The sequence below is a fragment of the Cnephaeus nilssonii genome, assembly GCF_951640355.1.
Source record: "Cnephaeus nilssonii genome assembly, chromosome: 17".
In the NCBI taxonomy this organism is placed as follows: Eukaryota; Metazoa; Chordata; class Mammalia; order Chiroptera; family Vespertilionidae; genus Cnephaeus; species Cnephaeus nilssonii.
The window spans coordinates 30,599,207-30,612,422 of NC_137088.1; the positions used below are offsets into that span (position 1 = coordinate 30,599,207).

At 37.4% G+C, this 13,216-nt stretch overlaps 1 protein-coding gene and 1 pseudogene across 6 annotated transcripts in view; both read right to left on the reverse strand.

Moving 5' to 3' along the window:
* The window catches only part of CEP70 (centrosomal protein 70), a 51,369-nt gene that overhangs the window by 12,348 nt on the left and 25,805 nt on the right, over nt 1-13,216 (reverse strand). For all 5 annotated transcript variants that reach the window (XM_079795546.1, XM_079795544.1, XM_079795548.1 and 2 more), the window contains 3 exons: nt 12,112-12,186; nt 4,051-4,156; nt 1,533-1,703 (listed from right to left, as the gene is read on the reverse strand). In XM_079795546.1, the coding sequence (XP_079651672.1) occupies nt 1,533-1,703; nt 4,051-4,156; nt 12,112-12,186 (352 nt within the window). The remainder of the gene's footprint in view (nt 1-1,532; nt 1,704-4,050; nt 4,157-12,111; nt 12,187-13,216) is intronic.
* On the reverse strand, nt 6,128-7,204 carry LOC307113393 (small ribosomal subunit protein eS24-like; annotated as a pseudogene). The gene has a single exon. The product of its transcript is annotated as a small ribosomal subunit protein eS24-like (transcript).

Sequence of the window (13,216 nt, forward strand, 5' to 3'; positions counted from 1 at the left end):
TTCTCTTCTAATCTTTCCCTTGTCTTGGGAAGGCTGGGGCATTTTTTTTAGCCCATCTGCCCTGAGAAGGAGAAAAGTGAAATCAGCACTATTCCCTCCTACTGGAAGAATCCCCTGACAAGCAATAATTTGGAAAATGCCATGATTTACATAATTAATCACTAATTATTTCACTCTCTTCTAAGATATAAACTGGAGAACTCAAGCCTATAAAATAGGTATATTAATCCAACACTGTCACTCAATTAAAAATTTTTTTATTTTATTTTATAGCTCTGAGCCCTAGTTAAAAAGGGAAGAAAAAATTAGGCTGAAATGTGAAGATTTTTTCATCAGTTACAGGTGTGTTTTCATTAAAAACTTTTTAAATTCAGGACTATCTTCTCTATTTTGTTGCCTTGGACTGTGTTACTCTGATTCATTCTTTTGACAAATATTAAGTATTTATTATATATCAGGAGATTCCTTGGAACACGTCAGAGGACAAAGACAAAACCCCTGGAGCTTATACATTCTTACACGTATCTTCGGCATCCTTTATACTTCCTGTGATAAGGCTTCTACTGACAAATACTATTACTGAATCACACCTTCATGAACAGAGGAATGCTATATATATTAGTTACTGAAAAATCTAAAGTTTAAAGGGTACAGTCCTAACTGGTTCGGCTCGGTGGATAGTGTCGGCCTGTGGACTGAAGGGTCCCAGGTTTGATTCCAGTCAAGGGCACATGCCAGGGTTGCAGGCTCGATCCCCAGTGCGGGGTGTGCAGGAGGCGGCCAATCAATGATTCTCTCATTGATGTTTCTATCTCTCTCTCCCTCTCCCTTCCTCTCTGAAATTAAGAAAAAATATATATATAGTTAAAAAATAAAAATTTAAAGGGTACAGAAATTAAATACTATGACTTTAGCAATTCACCTCTCAGTGAGCTACTCAACAAAAACTGGAAAAACCTGAAGTTAATAAAAAATATACAACAACTCTATAAAGTGAAAAAATTTCATCTTTCATGGATAAAAAGAATAATAGTAGTACTGGCTAGCTATCTGACCAAAATCTGCTCCACAGAATAGACAGACATGGAGATAAGCTTTAAAAGAAAAAATAATAATTTTAAATATGAAGAGAAAATCTACATTCTCAATTAAAATGAAATGAAGGATAAAACATTACATTTGAAGAGGAATAAGGACCAGGAAAATCTGTACCATAGGGATACCAAAAAGAGGGAGATGAAAGTAGAACAGGGAAGCACCTAGAAGTCAAAGTGGATCTACTATAGATTTCCAACAAGGCAATGAGCCTAAAAAATGTCTTGTTTGGTAGAATCTTATAGGAGGCAGCTTATAGTAATGACAACATCAAATAGATAGTACTTAAAACAGATATTTAAGTAGCAAGATTAACATTTAATAAGATAAGCCATTTCAGCTTTACAGTTAAACAAAACAAATTAAGTCTAGCCTATTAATGAAGTCCACAACTCCAATAGATTTTCTAAGCATGTAAAAACTATTCAACCCCTTACCTTCAGGGAAGTCAGTTGATCTGCCCACATTTCTAGGATAGGAACAAGATGCTCAAATTCACAATCTTGACCAAAATCTTTATTAAAATGTTGGACTCCTCCTTTGCTCTGTTTATAAAGTATTACTGGAGCTCTTGGATTGTGAATAATTGAATTGATGCTACTCAGTACCTTTAAAAAAAAAGACTTTTTAGTTGAAATGTTTACCATAGTCCTTTAAAAGTGACATAAGTAAAAGGAGTACTTTATATGTCAATGTAACATCATTTTCAAAGTTAATTTTAGGCATTAAGAAGGTCTTTAATAAGACTGACACTTGTAATGTTTCAAAAGTACAATAGTTTCATCAACATGATTAAACATAAGTTCTAATGAGAACCACAGATTTCACACAAAAAAACTAAAATGTATTTTTAACTGATGTAGAGTTGAAAGTAGTTATGACCTATTATAATCCACATAGAAAAGAATCATCATCCAGATATCCTTAGCTAGAGTCCCACATTTCTCTATTTCTATCTTCTCATATTTAAGCTAATTTAGATATTAAATGGGAGCATTTCCTGATGTTTCATAGCTTCAGCTGAAGTTCTGAGTAAAGACAATCCTATACAATAAAGAGGTAATATGCAAATTGACCATCACTCCAATACACAAGATGGCCACCCCCATGTGGACACAAAATGGCCACCAAAAGAGGGCCGGCAGGGGAGGGCAGTTGTGGGCGGCCAGGCCTGCAGGGGAGGGCAGTTAGGGGTGACCAGGCTGGCAGGGGAGGGCAGTTAGGGGGTGATCAGGCTGGCAGGCAGAAGCGGTTAGGGGCAATCAGGCAGGCAGGCAGGCGAGCGGTTGGGAGCCAGCAGTCCTGGACTGTGAGAGTGATGTCTGACTGCCTGTTTAGGAATGGGCCTAAATGGGCAGACATCCCTCAAGGGGTCCCAGATTGGAGAGGGTGCAGGCTGGGCTGAGGGACACCCCCCTCCCCTGTGTACGAATTTCATGCACCGGACCTCTAGTCAAGTATAAAGCCCAACACATTCTAAACAGAAATCCTAAAAAACATCATGCAGGTCTTGCAAAGAGGTGATCAAAATGATCCTGGATAGTGACCAGCCTATGTAAGAAAATGTTAGTGATTCATTGGACAGGATTTACCAAGATTAATGTATTTTTAAAAAGTGGCAGAACTAGTAAGTGAAAAATGCTATGCTATTTTTCTTTTCTCCCCATAAAAGCTACAGGTCTCTTGAGAATTTGACTTCTGATGCTTATTTACAAGCAGTTTTGTTTATTGCTTATTTTAGTGCATTTCAGTATATCACTTCTATTATATTTAAATTTTTTAAATACAATTTTAATGGGAAAGTATTTCCCTCCACTAAATTATCACTGAGAGCAAGATCTTTAATAAGACTGACACTTGGAATGTTTTGGAAGTACAACAGTTTCATCAACATGATTAAACATAAGTTCTAATGAGAACCACAGACTTCACACAAAAACTAAAATGTCTTTTTAAATGATGTAGATTTGAAAGTAGTTATGACCTATTAGAATCCACATAGTCCTTCTCCTCCTGCCTCAGACCAAAAGTTAAGGAGGGCATTAGCACTCCTAAAAGAGACCAGGGAACTGATCTAGCTGAGCTTCAGAAGTTCATAGGAAAGGGAAGGAGGGGAGTGAGTGAGAAAGAGAGACTGAAAGACAGAGGCAGACAGACAGACATTGCTCAGTTGCCTCCATATGTACCATGACCAAGAATCAAACCCACAACCTTGATATGTGCCCTGACTGGAACCGAACCCATGACTCTTCGATGCCTAGGACGAGACTCCAACCAAATGAGCCACACTAGCCAGGCTGCCAGATTCACTTTTTAAGAGAAGCTACAAATAAGCACTTAATAAACAAAATCTCTTAATTTAAGAAATATTAATAATTAATTCAAAGTTTTAAAAAAAAACCCTGTGTAGGTCCAAAAAAATAAAAATGCAGGCCCAGTTAAGTCAGTAAATAATCAGGCTTAACTACACATCTAGTCAATAAATGCTCATCTACCTATTCTATAAAATCAGTAAGGTAAGATCTCTGTATCATACCACATAAAAAATTAAATTTCAGATGAACTTATCTAAATTTTAAAAAAAGAACCATACAAGAACCTTAAGAAAATTTACTTATATAATAATAATAGTAATAATAATAATAATACCAAAAACAATAAAAAGGGAAATGGCTTAAGGAGGGAGAGCAGAGAAAAGGATAAAATCTTTCTAAAATCTTACCAGCTTTTTACTACCCTGCTTTGAACTAGGCCAAAGTCTCTTTTAAAGGTAAAGACAAATTCTAAGTTAAACTATAATGTTTTTAGCCAAAAAGGTATGTCATGGCAAGACATGACAGGATAAGCACAACAAATACTGGATACAAATATTCCTTACCAACTGATAATTTAGGGCACTGCAATTAAAACCAAAGTTGACTACAAACACTAGTCTCTTTGCCAGCTATTCCATACCTGAAAATATCTCTGGTCAATTAGGGCCTGCCGCTGGTTATCTTTGCTGGGATCATCTTTTTTCTCTGTGTCCTCAGTCTTGTTTTGACTGAGACAATCGTGTAATCTAGAGGGGGGGAAAAATCAAGATAATACAAAATGCTTTCCTACATACTGGATTAAGATAACAAACTCAGTCAATGATCCAGCTACCCTCCCAACAGCTTTATATCATTTTATGTATGTGTGTGTGTACATGTGCTCACACACATGCATACATGCATTTTTTAAAATTTAAACCATATTGTCACTGGAAATAAGAAGGTCCTCTCAATAGACCACAAATCAGAAGGAATCGCTGATAATAAAAGGGATAAGACTGAAGAAGAAAGTTCTAACCACTCCCCAACACTTGCAAAAAATACAGAATAAGAAAGAACTACAGTAAAGAATGGAAGCAGCTTCAAAGGGATCCAAGCTTGGAAACTAGAGAAAGGAAGCAAGAAGCAATGGGTAGGGAAACTGACTTGGGCACTGAAACAGCAAGAACTAGAGCAGCTGTCGCCAACCTTTAGTACCTCATGCACTACCAGTGGTCCACGGACCACCAGCTGGCAACCGCTGAGCTAGAGAGTGTGGCCCTTCCTTCTTCATGCTCCACAGATAACGTGATGCTTGGGCCAGTCAAGAGGGCATGAAAACCCAAGAGAACATTATTCCAGGATGCTACTGTAACGCTGGGGGACTCTCTTTGCCCAGAAACCTAACTATGTATGAGTGTATCTACCTAGTAGCAAACCATTGCCCTTCTCCAAAAATCTCTGAAGTCAAACTGTAGTAGACATTCCTCCTTCCATCCTACCTTTGAAAAACAGGTCTATTTATACCCACTTTAAATTAACTATCTTAACTTAGAGTATGCCTATCGGTTTCCTACAGAATCTTGACTCAAAACTGATTCCATGACTCATCTGTAAAATAGGATAGCAATATGCATCATGTCATTTGCCTGCTAAAAAACAATCAATTGCTTACCACTGCTTTTTGAATTAAATCTAATCTCCTTGGGTTAGCATTTGAATCTCTCCATGCGGTTAGTCCTAACCCAATATTCCTACTGACTTCTTTCTTACCTCATCTCTTACTACTACCCTACAATTATCTACTCCAGTCAAATGTATTGCCCTTGATCTTCACTCAATTGCTCTTCTCTGCTCTCTGGTGAGTATATGACAAAAATAAAGAAAATTAAATTAATGGATTAGCTCTAGGTAAAAAGTCAGCCTCTTTCCTCTAGTAGACACAAAGACCTCATAATCCATTTTCCAGTTGATTTCCCACCTATTTTCCATATTCACATACTTTACAGCTTTGCCTAAAAGCAGTCAGGAGCATATTATCTAGAATACAAGAGACAGAAAAGCCAATATGCTCTCTAATGGGAATACCAGTAAACTGATATATCTGAATTTAAATGTCAGTTAACTTTACAGTCTTGCTCCTTGAACCTCTGGAATGTTCAAACTGGGCAAAACAACCTTTGGACTAGGCCTAAAACATCACTGTATTTCAAACAACTATTTGTAAAGCTAACAGGAAAGCTGACACTCTGGACTGAAAATTAAAGACATTCTTTAGAATTAGCACCACCATATTTAGCTAAAAAATAACCTAGCTTACGTGCCCCTATAGAAATTCCTTCCTTTACTTATTAACATCCATAGAAACTCCTACCTTCTATTCATGTAATTATTCCCCTTCCCTTTCTCATAAAAACCGTTTGCCATTAACCCCAATTGGGACACTTTGGGTCTCGGCCTGAATCAGTGCTTCCTGATTAGCTATTCTTTTGGATCTCAAATGCTTGTTGTCGCTCATTGTGGCTTTTTTTTAGATTAACACTCCTATTCACATAATTGTTCCCTTCCTTTTCTCATAAAACCCCTTGTTTTCACCCTGTAATTGGGACACTATTTGAGTTTCTGTCTCAATCTGTATTAAATTATTTTTTCCCACCAAAAATGCTGTTGCCTCTCATTTTGGCCTTTTTTTTTTTAAGTTCTTAGTTTATTAATCCTCTCATGAAAAATCTGCACAATTACCACAGAGAGTCACTCAAGAATCTTGACTCGTTTTTGCCAGCACCAACATGGCCTTTTAGTCCCCAACTTTCTTCATTCTGTTCTTGCATTCCTGTCGCTGTTTTCTTGAAGTCATCTCTTTTCATACAGACCATGTCTGACAAGTCTATGTTTGAGTTCATTTTTCTTTACATAATCCAAGGAATCATAAATCATCCCAAAGCCAGTTGTCTTGCCATCCCCAAAGTGGGTTCTGAATCCAAATACAAATATAACATCTGGTGTGGTCTTATACATTTTGGCTAGCTTTCCCCCAATTTCTGTCTTAGGTACTGTTGCCTTGCAGGGTGAAGGATATCAATGACCATTTGTTTCAGTGCAAGCAGTTTACTGGTCATGAACTTTCTGGTCCAGCTAGTTACTGTGTCATTCATGATGGTGGCTGACCTTCAAGCAGCCAAGGAGGAAAGCTTTTTTTTTTTTTTTCAAATTAAGTTAACAAGGTTTGAGAAACCTATATTGTAGCAGAATAGGCTGTACTCAGAAATATGCTAGAGTTGTTTTGTAGTTTCCAAAGCAGTGAGCAGGGCCTGAAGGCCATAAAAATCCCCTAAGAGTGACTAAGGGATATTTTGCGTACTTAGCAGACCCTCATTCTATGTAGACAACAGCAACAGCTCAGCTTCTTTGTGGAGTCTGGGAAAACCAGAAAACTGCACTTCCAACTTAAAATATGCTGTTATCTCCATAAGATAACGTTCTGTGAGCAGGCACTTCAGAGCTTTCAACTGTATCTGTTGAAGCCTTTCCATGATCTCATGTGATTCCATTCTGAAGATGAGGAACGAGTTGAAAAGTGGAAAGCCCATTTTATTTTTTAAATCATGCTAATTTAACCACAATGATACAAAACACGTCTGCATCAACATGAGCCTCTCAAAGTTGTATGCTCCCTATGTCCTTTTTCCTACATCCTACAATTTTGTAAATGATTAGGATGAAAAGAAGTATGGTTCTCTTCAGTCTAGCAGTCACAACTCCAAAGGCAACTGTTTCTCTAGGAGGGGAGTCCAGCTCCAGCCCCAAATCCTATGTGTTATCTTTCAGGCCCAAACCGTAGGCAATTATACAGGCGGCCTGGGAAGCCTCATGGCGTAAAGCTGCCCCTCCATGCACCAGACTGGGTGTACAGCCTGTGCATCACAATCTTTGAAGGGAGTTGCTGTCAAGAATTCAGTCCCCCTAACCTCTCCCCTCCCGGCTGGCCATGCTCATATGCATTTCTGTATTCCTAACCCAAGTGTCTCCTTTCTGAGCCCTTATTATTGGGGGACTCTGAGAGAGGCAACTTTCACTTCTTAACTGAAACATTTTTCTCCAGTCTGACTCTGTTTTTCTACTCCTGGGCCTCCTCCTAGGCCCATGAAACAGTAGGTGTCTTTTGTGCCAGGCTCCTACGGCACTGAGATGCTTCCTCCCATCTGTTCTACATGTCACTGATGACCCTTGCCTGGTGCCATTCCCTGGGGAAAATGGAACACTGAGGACACAGCCTTTTTCTTTTTGACCCCTTGCTAACACTATTGCAGAAAGTGAGTAATACCTAGATTGTTCATTTCAATTTGGCTTGTTGGTCTAACTCAGTGGTCGGCAAACTCATTAGTCAACAGAGCCAAATATCAACAGTACGACGATTGAAATTTCTTTTGAGAGCCAAATTTTTTAAACTTAAACTTCTTCTAACGCCACTTCTTCAAAATAGACTCGCCCAGGCCATGGTATTTTGTGTAAGAGCCACACTCAAGGGGTCAAAGAGCCGCATGTGGCTCGAGAGCCTCAGTTTACCAACCACAGGTCTAACTGAATACCTCAGTGGCTGTCATCTCAACACTAGGTGATGGGACTCTTGTTTCCTCCTAGCAAAATACAAATACCATTGAAAAATTAAATGGAATTGTGCTTTGGTTATCTTGCAATGGAAAAGCTATTTGATCACTTTCTAGCAACAGAATTCTATAATTAACTTGTTCATAATATTGACTCAAATAAGAGGAGTCCATGTTTCCGCATGTTAAATTAATCGCCTTATCTGATACTGAAGGTTGGTTAGTTGAAAGGTAACTACAAATCTAAAGGAAAAAAACTGAATCTTCTTTGATTCTAAAAGGGAAAGAGACTTTCCCCTCCTCTTGTAGTAATTCCTTTGGAAAACTTGTAGCTATAAATCCTGTCTCTGTCTCTTTAAGAATAATGAAAATCACCAACAAAAAGCCATCTCAGAGAAATCACCAGCAAAAAGCACAAAATTGAAAAAAAAAAAGAGTGGCAACTGTGATAACAAGAAGGATGCTGTGGCTCAGCTAGCTGGGCATCCTGTGCACCAGGAGGTTGCTGAGTCAATTCCCAGTCAAGGGCACATGCCCGGGTTGAGAGCTCAATCCCTGGTAGGGGGCATGCAGCAGGTGACGATCAATGTTGTGCTCTTGCATCAATGTTTTTCTCTTTCCTTCCTTCCTCTCTCTATAAATCAATAAACTAGTCTTTTTTTAAAAAAAGAATGTAAATTTTTAAGATTTACATAAGCCTCTTGCCAATTTTACATTTTTGTAATGCCTGCCTTGGAAGCTTTGGAACCATCTCTCTGAATGTGGACGTCAGGGAGGACTGTCCCTTTCTCCGTCTCTGTTGGAGGTTATCCAAGGCTCCTGGCTCTAAATTGTAACTTCTTGCTTGGCTAAGGTTATGAAAAGTTTTCTTTTTCCTTTGGATAAAGACAATTCACAGGTATGTAATGGATAGTATCTGCCTGGCTGTACAAAAGGGCGAGATCTCTTTCTGTCTTTGCCATCTCTTTAGCAGACTGCCTATAGCACACATCAGTCTGGTTGAATGTTTATTCAGTAATGAAACAGTTTCTTTTTTTCTATATATGTAGAAAGGATTCACTGAATTGACAGGTCATATTCTTAATTATTTCTCCAACATCAGTTGTTTGAAAAATATTTTACCCCTGCCACTTAAAATAAAAATTTGAAATGGTTTACCTTAAATTTTTTTTCATTGGGTGTTTTGTTTGGTTCTAATTATTAGTGTGGTGGTTAGGAGTGTGTGCTTTGGAGTAAGAATGATTGGGTACAGATCTGATTTCTTCTATGTACCACCCATGTGATGCAAGTTATCTAACATTCCAAATTCTGTTTCCACATCTAGATACTCAAATATATATATTTAAGCCCTAGCCAATGTGGCTCAGTTGGTTGCACATCGTCCCATATACCAAAAATAGATGTTTTAAATTCCAAATTTAAATTAACAGAAAATATAATTTCTTCAAATTTAGCAGAAAAATATGGCAGGGATTTATTCTGAATCATAATTTTAAAGGCTAAGAGTGAAAAGTCAATCTAAAGACCAGAGCCTAAATGAACAACACAAAACATATTTAGTCAATTCCTATTTGTGGTAGCTATGTTCTATAAAGTCACAAATATGCTTACTAAACAATAGACACTAAATTAGCAAAGATGAAACCACTACTCCTAGGGGAAACACAAGGTCAGGTTCCTGCATGCATCTGGTCACACTTTCTCAACTGTGTGTGAATGTTTAAAGACAGGGCTAACAGCACTATAACTCATGCCATAATGAAGTTTACCTAGCGCGTGTATTTTTCCGTAAGGCACATCACAGCCTTCTTGTGTATACGGAAGAAGAGTATGAGCTAAGGGTAGTAAACTGGGGGAAACTCAGATTCTTCTTGGTGTCCCTCTGTCTTCAGAGATAAGTTGCTCCTTTCCTCCTGGTACAGGGAGGGTACCTGTCACAGGAGGGCTTGGGAGCCATCTCAGAGAAATCACCAACAAAAAGCCCAAAAATGAAAAAAAAAGAAAAGAGTGGCACTTGATAACAAGGATGCTTGTTTACAGTATAAGGGCTGAATCAAGAGGGCAGAACATCATCTTGTTCAACAGCTGGAAACGTTTGTGTTGGGCATGTCCATGAGTGATTATGAAAGTGCGGCAAATATTGATTTGGGGATTAAAAATAAAATTTAGCAGGTAGGCAAGTTCACAAATACGTTATCTGCAAATAATAAGGATTGACTCTGTTATCTCTGCATATATACATACATGCATGAGTGTGGGTATTATACTTGCCTTGAAGTCAGTAAGATTCCTTTGTAGGGGATCAAGATATGGCACTACTAAATATACCACATTGACATAAGAAATGCTTTAAGCTGAAGGAATTTTAAAATGGCAGGTGCAGGGCATGCAGGAGGCAGCCCATCAATGATTCTCTCACATCACTGATATCTCTCTCTCATCCTCTCTGAAAATGGCAGGTGCAGGAAGGTCTTTCTGACCTCCCTCTTCTTTCCTGAAGCAGATCATAAAGCCCTCCTGTGACAGGTACACTCCCTGCACCAGGAGGAAAGGAGCAACTTTATCTCTGAAGACAGAGGGACACCACCTGAGTTTCCCCCAGTTTACTACCCTTAGCTCATACTCTTTTGTCCTATCACATTTTACCACAACTTTCCACTCTTCATCAAACCTGGTATAAAAACACTCAGGCTTAACTGCATGTTCAGATCTTCATTTCCTTAAGGATGCTCCTATGTCATATAAAACTTATATTCAATAAATCTGTATGCTTTTCTCATGTTAATCTGTCCTTGTCAGTTTAGTTTTCAGGCCCAGACAGAGACCCTAAGAGGGCTAATGAAAAGCTTTTCCTCGCCTACACTTTCTCCTCTGACTTATTACCTCCCTATAGCCTCCTTTTACTAGTTGTTTCTCAACTGATTTTCCCATCTTGGTTAATGCACCAACAATTACCTAGTTATTCAGGCCTAAAACTTAGGAGTCTTGATTCCCCTCTGCCGCCCAGCTGCCTATAGTCAATCCATCACAATCTATCCATTCTAATACTCTAAACTTTTCAACACCTCCACTACTGCCACCTTTGATCATGTCCAAACCTCACACAATAGCAACTCTTACACTATCTTACATTTATTATTTTTATATCAAAACTGTCTTGTCATTTTCATTGGCCTTCTCCCGTTGTGTAATCTCCATGAGAGCAGGAACCTTTTCTATTTGGTTTACCACTGTAATTCCAGTACCCAGAATGTCAAGCAGATAGTAGGAGGTATCATAGGTACCCAAAATGTCAAGCAATAGTAGGAAGGAAAAAAATAGTAATTGAATGAATGAATGCAGCTTTTCCAAACCTTCACTTCGCTCTTTCTTTAGTTTTCCTTCTGTACCATTTTATCTAATTCAATATATAATTCTTGAATATCCAGAATGCTTGCCTTTCACTGTGGCATGTGTTGCCACAGGAAGAAGGAAATACAGCTGTCACTAAAAACTGAATCAACTTATGCTAATACAATTGATTTAATACATCTAATACATATATTAATTCATATAGTTTTCAAAATATTTCATCCCAATAATCCCTTAAGTCCCATTCCCTTGAGTCAAAGAGTACACATAGATAATCTTCAGAAAATACTACCACTATTGGAGGAAAAATTTTTTGAAACTCCTCTGAGTACGTGCTTTTCAAAGTCAAGAAAGATACAAATGGTGAATATTAATGGATCACTGCATTCATTCTGGTACTTTTAAAGTATGATGAGGCTATATATTCTTCAGGTCATGGCTACCACCATGATTTGGGGCTTGTCATTTCTAATTTCAATGATTCTCTTATAATCCCTCTATGATTTCCAAAGACAATTTTCTAGTTAAAATCTTGTCCTTTATTAAATTAGGCAAATTCTGTTTTCTTGTTCTTAAGATGAATATATAGCCAAATCCAACACAGGAGAAATTTTTTTTAGACTGTGGAACCAGAAATACCCCTTTTTAATGTCATTTCCCTCCATCAGTCTGGTAATTTTAAGCCAAGCTCACTATGAGGGAAAATGAGAGGTAATAAAATACAAAAGCCTAATAAATTTGTAACTTTCATTAAATATAATTACTTGATGCTTTTCTTTAGGGCTTTCTCCAGTTTCTTCACCTGCTGTTTATAAAGTATTAATTCATGCTGTGTGGGCCTGTAGAAAATAAATCATATTGAATACATTCAATTTATTAAATAAACATGTAAGGAGATTTAATAATAAACAATAGTGTATACTTTGTTACTTGCCACAAATATGCTTATTAAAATTATTTAAAAATCTCACGACTGCTAGTGAGGGTTCATTGGCCATTGGATTTCTTCTCTATATTTCCTATTCAAAACTTTTTACCCATTTTTATCATTGTAAACCTATTATTTGTTTATATGTGAAATATTTAGTAAAACAAATAGTATTTTACAGATAGTTTTACTATATTAAAATTGAATATTAACAGATTAGGTTCAAATCTCTTAACTAAAACATTATACATATACCTTACACTCCATGTGTGTCCCTTATTAATGTCATTCCTCTCTTTTGCATAACATAAATAACCACTATCCCGAATTCACTGTTCATGATTCCCATGCATGTTTTAAATTTTTACTATTTATATAATCATAATTTTCCATATTACTCTGTGGCAGGTTGTTAAAATTTATATAAGAGGTTTATACTATAGGTATCAATGCCCTCTCCATTAAAGTATAAGCTTTATGAGAATAAGGTATTCGTTTTGGTCATTATACTAGAGCTTAGGAAAGTGTCTAACTTATAATAGATATTCAACAAATATTTGTTGAATTAAATGTCACATTCCTTATTAATCACTGTACACATGTAGAGTCTCATTCTTTTGTGGTAGTATGCTGTATATAAATATACCTTTCTGTTGTATTCCATTTAAACTTTTTTAAAAAATATATATTTTATTGATTTTTTTACAGAGAGGAAGGGAGAGGGATAGAGAGTCAGAAACATCGTTGAGAGAGAAACATCGACCAGCTGCCTCCTGCACACCCTCTACTGGGGATATGGCCACAACCAGGCTACATGCCCTTGACTGGAATCGAACTCGGACCCTTCAGTCTGCAGGCCGACGCTCTATCCACCGAGCCAAACTGGTTAGGGCTCCATTTAAACTTTTCATTTTCTTCTCCCACAACATAAGGATAAGATG